The sequence below is a fragment of the Microcaecilia unicolor genome, chromosome 3, assembly GCF_901765095.1.
Source record: "Microcaecilia unicolor chromosome 3, aMicUni1.1, whole genome shotgun sequence".
In the NCBI taxonomy this organism is placed as follows: Eukaryota; Metazoa; Chordata; class Amphibia; order Gymnophiona; family Siphonopidae; genus Microcaecilia; species Microcaecilia unicolor.
Genome location: NC_044033.1, coordinates 256886710 through 256893959, shown reverse-complemented (window position 1 = coordinate 256893959; position 7250 = coordinate 256886710). Strand labels below are relative to the sequence as shown.

At 45.9% G+C, this 7250-nt stretch overlaps 1 protein-coding gene across 3 annotated transcripts in view; it reads left to right on the top strand.

Moving 5' to 3' along the window:
- The first annotated feature begins 588 nt into the window (after positions 1–588).
- PRR12 (proline rich 12) overlaps positions 589–7250 on the top strand; it is a 117620-nt gene continuing 110958 nt past the window's right edge. For all 3 annotated transcript variants that reach the window (XM_030198012.1, XM_030198011.1, XM_030198010.1), the window contains exon 1: positions 589–1024. In XM_030198012.1, coding sequence (XP_030053872.1) covers positions 939–1024 — 86 coding nt within the window. In that variant the 5' untranslated portion in view covers positions 589–938. The remainder of the gene's footprint in view (positions 1025–7250) is intronic.

Here is a 7250-nt window from a genome sequence, read left to right as displayed (position 1 = left end):
TATTTGAAACAAATAATAAAAAAATTTTTTCACACAATGCACAATTAAGCTCTGGAATTGGTTGCTGTAAGATGGGAGAGGGAAAAAAAAAAGTTAGCATAGCAAGATTTACAAAAGGTTTGGGCAAGTTCCTGGAGAAAAAGACAATTAACTATTATTAACAAGGTAGACATTAGAAAAGCCACCGCTTATGCCGGGGCTGAGGGATCTATCTACTTTCTTCTGAGGTGGTTAGATACTTGTGACCTGCTTGGCCACTGGTGGAAACAGGATGTGGGGCTTGATTGAGCTTTGCTCTGATACAGCATGGCCATACTTAAGTTCCTAACATCTTGCCTCTGTCTGTCTCTGTGTACCAGCCTTCTTCTCTTTTAGATCCAGTCTCTCTCCCTCCTCCCTTCTCATCACACCGTCTCTCACTCAGGCCCTTTCTATGTCTGACTCTCCCTCCTCCTCTAGTCTTTTCAGCTCATCTCTCTCCCTCCTCTCAGCCACCGTCTGTCTCCCTCGTCACCCTTTTCCTCTCAGCCCCTCAGCCCTTTCTCCCTCTTTTCAGTCAGCCCCTGTTTTCGTCTCCCTCCTTTCCTCTCTCAGCCCCTATCGCTGTCTCCCTCTCCCTCCTCTTCCTCCTCCTCCTTCCCCCTCCCTGGGTACGGTGCAGTGAAATGAATGCTGGGAAGCTGAGATCCGCACACAGAGAGGCTGCAAACATGGCTGCACTATGAAAAAAAACCCCAAAATGCATTTGCGCCTGTGACTCGACGCCAGCGGCGGCGGCAGTAGCAGCGGATCGGGCCGAGCCCCCAGCGCCCCCCCGGGCCGGAGGGGGGGAGGGCAGGCCCGGAGGAGGGGGAGAGAGGCAAAGACACGCAGAAACAGGGAGGAGAGGAGGGAAGAAGCTGCTGCGCCCCCCCCCTCCAGTCCGAAAGGCGAAATTAATGGATAGAAATTACCCGAGCGCAGGCTTCGGAGATCCCTTGGGCGCGGGCGCAGGATGGAGCTACGAAAGGACGGCCAAGGCCAGGTACAGCAGAGGGGCTCGGCGGCTCCCCAATTAGACTGGAAAAAAAGGGGGGGGGGAGGGCAGAGGTGCGCCGGTGCCTTTGTGCTGGTGGTGCAAGGGATGGGGGAGGGGGATCCTGTGCCCCCAACTCTCCCCCCCCCCTCCTTCTCTTCCTGGAGACGGGCAGAAACCCGAGCTGAGGCCCTGCAAGCTCAGCCCAGTCCGGCTTCTTCCATTTTGGGTTTAGCCTTGCGTCGGGCACAATTAGAGCAGGACTCCAACTCGGATCTCCTCGGAGCATCTCTGCCGGGGTGCAGACTGTGGTGGCCGGGGGCTTGATTGCGCCTCGGAGGAGAGGAGGAGGGGGGGCTGGGGTTTTTTTGGGGGGGCTTTTTGGAAGTACAAAACGATGAATACGTAAACGAAATCTGTGCATGTGCAATAAGGGGGTGGGGTGGGGAGCAGATCCTGATAGGAGAAGGTCTGACAGGAAACTGATCCTGGCAGGAGAGGGCCCGAGAAGGGGGCAGGACCGGGATCCCAGGGTTTTTAGCACCTTAATTTTAGATCCAAGCGAAGAAAAGATGAAAACTAGATAGGAGAGAAATGCAGAGATGGCCTGGGTGCCCAGGCCATTCCTTTTTCATTCTAGAAATTAAGGGGATGGCACTTGATGTACCGCTTTTCTGTGCTTTCTGGGATGCCCACCTCTACCTCCTGTCCCAGGCAGATTGGTCCAGATACATTACACAGTTTAAAGTGCAACTTGCTTCTCTGCTGAGAGATTGCAAGACAGGACCGGGCTTTTCTGGCCTCCTTCAGGACACACACAGCTTTTGTGTCTTATGCTTATGGAAAACTTTTATCATCCCCACGTACTATCAATAGCACCTGGCTGGCTAAATTGCTTGTTCGAGCCTAACTGAAAATGTCATGTTCGCGCCTGATGCAAAACTGGCTATTTTGAGGGCAATCTGGGGGTGAGTAAAGTGCCCATATTCAGTGTTTAACTGGCCAAGGTTAGGACAGTGCCCTGCATATCCAGGTTCATAAACCTGGAGCCCAGACTCGGCCTGGCCACAACACTGCCAGCGGTCAACAAAATGCTGATTTTCGGGACAGTCTTTCTCTGTTCTGGTTGGCCCTTGGATGCACTTCTGGGGACCTGTGACATCCATTAGTGGTGATTGCTGATCATTTTGCCTGCGGGCCCAGCAACAGATGAATGTAGGCAGCTGCAGGGCCTGCACGATACTACCAATACCCAGCCGCACTGCTCTGTGAACAAATACCACAGGGTATAAGTCGTGCCGAGCTCTATAGAGAAGTATCAAAAATCTCTCTCCACAGAGAACGGAGAGTAGGAATGGTAGCCATACGGCCTGTAGAGAAATAACGCCAATCCACTGGCCAGAAAGCTTGCAGGAATGGGATAGCCTTTTCTCAGGTTTTTGCCTATCCTTGAAACAGATATAGACTCATTGTAGCTCCTCTCACGTTCTCAGTAGACCAGACTTGCTATGATGAGCCTGAGGTACCCACAAAAGCAGTTTCACGTGGACCTGCAGAGCTAAAGCCAAGCAGTCTTTTGGTACAGATTCTTTACCATTCTTAGACCTGCAGTGTTTTAACATCATTAAAGATTAAAAAAAAACAGATAAAAGGTTTCACATTTGTTTTTAGCTAACAAAATTTAATGTAAAAACAGTTAACATAAGGTGTTAATGTTTTCATTCATGTTATGTGGTGATGCTTCCCATTCATTCAGAACTAACCCCTAATTGGGTTGTATTTCTGCGAGTCATTTACAGGTACCCAGGGATATATGCCCTGTGGTATAGCTCTCCCCCACCCCACCATCTTCTAGTCCAACCATTGAAATAGACCAGATCTTTTGCAGTCCTGCAACAATTGCACCCTGGATTTGCAGAATGGCTAAGATGCCCAGGACCAACCTACCAATGAGCGTCTGTGATTTTTGAACATGGCCTCACATTTTGGCCCCTACTGGCTTATGCAAATGAGGCATCACACCAAGTCTCTACACATGACCTACATCCCTCACAATGTCCTTTTTCCAAGAGTGTAAGCACTTTCTCTACGGCCTGTTCATCAGACTGTAGAATCAGCACTAGGCCTGAAGTGCTTGCCCAAGCCAGAGAGCAGAGACTGAATTTAGGGATCATACTCAGGCCTCTCACTACCATTGGACCAGGCCAGGGATCATATCCAGGTGTCTTACATGGCAGCGTATCACATTAGTGCAGAGTTTGAGTTAGGCTAAGGAAACAGCCTGGTATCACTGAGATGCTGGTCCAAGCAGCAGAAGCAGGACTCGAGCTATCACAGCCTATGGTCTTATGCCCAGCATATACGTGATCATTGAGCCACAGGAGGAGATCAGGGAGCAGAATCTGAGCTTAGGTGTTGCATGCTGGTCTCATATGCAGCGTTACCCCTGAGCCAATGGATGGGCCAAGGAAAATAAGCTGTGCCGTCTCGCGCACTCGTGCAGCTACCAGCTGAGGCAGGGGAGCAGAAGTTGGATTTGGGGGATCTCGCCCTGGTCTCATACCAATGGTGCAACTCCTCCACTTTACCAACAGGCTGGGAGTTTTTTTTTTTTGTTCCCTTTTAATTTCTTAGCTCAATAACGTTATTGCTTGTAGGAGTTCCCAGGGATCTTGGAGCTGTTTAACATATTTATAAAGCTGGGTATTCTTCCACCTGACACTCCTCTTGAATATCAGAGAGCAGAGTGAGAATATTTCAGATGCTTACTTTGCAGCAGGCAACTTTCTGGGAATTTCAGGGCTTGTTATGGGAAATGGGCAACATGTGAATGTTTTTGAAAGCCATAAGTTTCCTCCTTGAGCATACTCTTGCTGTGAGCCCCTGAAAACCTGTAAGAGAAGCTTTGCCTGCAGTGAAGGGTCACAGACCTTGCATACATTTCTTTCTGCACATAATAGCCAGGAGTTTGGTTCACCTTCAGTGCCCCCTTATGCTTCTCCCTCCCCCTCTGACTGACTGTTCTGGCTATGGGCCTGTACTTAAGTGAACTCAGCAGACAAACCTCCATTGACAGTGCAGGAATTTGATCCTATTCTGCTCTGTTTAAGTGGGTGGAGTGTGCAGCTGGCTCCTCTTTAAAAGGGAGAAGGCTTTCTTGGTTTTCCCTCCTAAAAAGTCTCCAAAGATAGGTGGAAGTCCTATAGTTGCACAGAATAAAGACCATCCCCCTGGCTTTTCTATCCCTTCTGCCTCAGTGTATCAAATAGTGCAGGAAATAAAGACCATCCCCAGGTGTTTCTATCTCACTATATCGCAAGGTGCTGAGAATATAAGTGGTCCCCAGTAATATCTATCCCTTCCTTCTCATGGCTTCTGCTTGTGGGGTACTTGTTCTTTGGTGGGACAAAACATAAGCTTAAATTGCTGCTTCACCTGATCTGTGTGCAGACTGTGAACTTGCTCCTTGCTTAGTACTTGAGAAGTTCTTTGGGGTAGGCACATCTTGATTAATTGCAGTTATGTAGCTACAGTGTTGGTATTACAGAAATAATTAAGAAGTGCATACCATTTATTTTTACCCCAAGTCTCTATTTTTGAAGCGTTAATACAGTTGTATGCCAGAAATGTACTGCAGATATAGGTTGCCCCAATCTGTCTGACCTTTCAGATTATCTGTACATTTGTCTTTTAGATTGTAAGCTCTTCGAGCAGGGACTGGCCTTCCATGTTAAATTGTACAGCGCTGCGTAACCCTAGTAGCGCTTTAGAAATGTTAAGTAGTAGTAGTAGTAGTAGTTGCATGTAAGTTTTCTGAATTCTTGGGGCCTGTGCTGTGATTCTGTTCGGGTGAAAAGCACATTGTAAATCAGAATGATTACTATTATGAATTTTTTAGCCATTCAGAGTAAGAGGAATAAGGTGGGTAAAAGATTAAGACTCCATTGTTTCTGAAGACTGCCAGTGTATTCCCTGGAGGCTAGCTGTACTTTAGTGTCAGGATTACTATGGGGGCCCTGAGAGCAGAGATAAAGTGGTCTGGTGATGAGATGTGGGTTTAGGACTCTTTCTCCCCATTGACCATTAGGGGAGTCTGTTTTTCTTTCTGTGCCTCAGGTCTAACACCCCAGTGTTTTACTGACTGCATCGTTTTATTTCCCTGTGCTAATCCTGAGAGCTGGCCCTTTGGGGTACTCAGTTGAAAATATTGTTTGTCTTAACCAAGTTGATTTTGTGAGGCATTTTGTGTACATAAAGCATGTTTTTCACATGAAAAATGACTGTTATAAAGTCGCACAAGCGAATATGCATGTACAACTTATGTGCTGACAAAAGGATGCATACTTTAGGATGATCTGAACATAGATGTTCCAAGGATAGCATTTGGCAAGTTAGGTACACACCCGTAGTTGTACCTTCCTTGATGCAGGTGTAAATTTCTGTAGAGCATTTCTGTGCTACCAGGGATTATTGTAAGATGTAAGACGTGCGTATGTTGGCTTTAATAAATAGGTGTGTATTTTAAAATTTTCTTTTATAGGTGCCCTATTTTAAAATTACCACCGATACCTCTTTCTTGGTGCCTAATTTACTAAGGTGTATGGAATCCTAAGGCCCTTAGAGTCCTGTTAACTAAGCATTTTCCCCCTAGACAGTCCTAGAAAGTCTTTAGTGCACAAGCCCCTTGTCACTAAATTAAAGGAACCTTCCTTTAGGATTTATTCTGTGCACACCAGAGCTGTTACAGAGGCCTGCATCACATCTCAGTTTTCCACAGTTCCCTCTCTGACTACTAAAGTCTGGATTAAAAAAAATGAATTATGAACAGTAGAGAGGAGCTGCCTTTAACACAGTGGTTCTCAACCCAGTCCTCTGGACACACTTAAATAGAATGTTAGGTGTCAGATATTATTAGGAAAGGAATGGAAAACAAAAATGAGGATGTTATAATGCCTTTGCATTGCTCCATGGTGCGACTGCACCTCGAATACTGTGTTCAATTCTGGTCACCGCATCTCAAAAAAGATATAGTGGAATTAGAAAAGGTACAGAGAAGGGTGACAAAAATGATAAAGGGAATGGGATGACTTCCCTATGAGGAAAGGCTAAAGAGGCTAGGGCTCTTTTTAGCTTGGAGAAGAGACGGTTGAGGGGAGATATGCTAGAGGTCTATAAAATAATGAATGGAGTGGAATGGGTAGATGTGAATTGTTTGTTTACTCTTTCCAAAAATACTAGGACTAGGGGGCATTCGATGAAGCTACAAAGTAGTAAATTTAAAACAAATAGGAGAAAATGTTTCTTCACTCAATATGTAATTAGACGCTGGAATTCATGGTCAGAGAATGTAGTAAAAGCAGTTAGCAGGGTTTAAAAAAAGGTTTGGATGGCTTCCTAATGTAGTCCATAGACCATTATTAAAATGGACAGAGAAAATCCACTGCTTATTTCTAGAATAAGCAGCATAAAATGTATTGTACTGTTTTGGGATCTTGCCAGGTACTTGTGACCTGGATTGTCCACTGTTGGAAACAGGATACTGGGCTTGATGGACCTTTGGTCTGTCCCAGTATGGCAATACTTACGTACTTATGTAGCTAGTCAGGTTTTCAGGATGCCCACAATGAATATGCATGAGATACATTTGCATACAGTGGAAATATCTATTTCATGCATATTCATTGTGGGTATCCTGAAAACCTGACGGTCTAGGTGTGTCCCAGGGACTGGGTTGAAAACCCCTGCTTTAATATAATTCTCTATGCCCTACATACGGAGATCTCTACCAAGTCTGTATCAAAGTAAAGCTGGAATCCTTTGCTCACCTCTACTACACCAAGGTGAGTACAGCACCGATTTGGATTTTATTAGCTTTCCAAATTGGAATTTAATGCAAGTGCACTAGGTATTCCCTTGTCCAAGAGGATTTGCAACCTTAGGCAATGGAGGATGATAAGACTTTCCAGAGGTCCGTGTTAGAAGTGGGATTTCAAGCCTGGCTTTCTTAGTATGCCGCCCACTGTTCTAGACAGGGGTGGGCAACCACGGTCCTCAAGGGCCACAACCCAATCAGGTTTTCAAGATTTCCACAGTGAATATACATGAGCTTGATTTGCATGTACTACTTCCACTATATGCAAATAGATCTCAGGCATATACATTATGGAAATCTTGAAAACCCAATTGGGTTTTGGCCTTCAAGGACTGTTGTTGCCCACCCCTGGGTATAACAAGT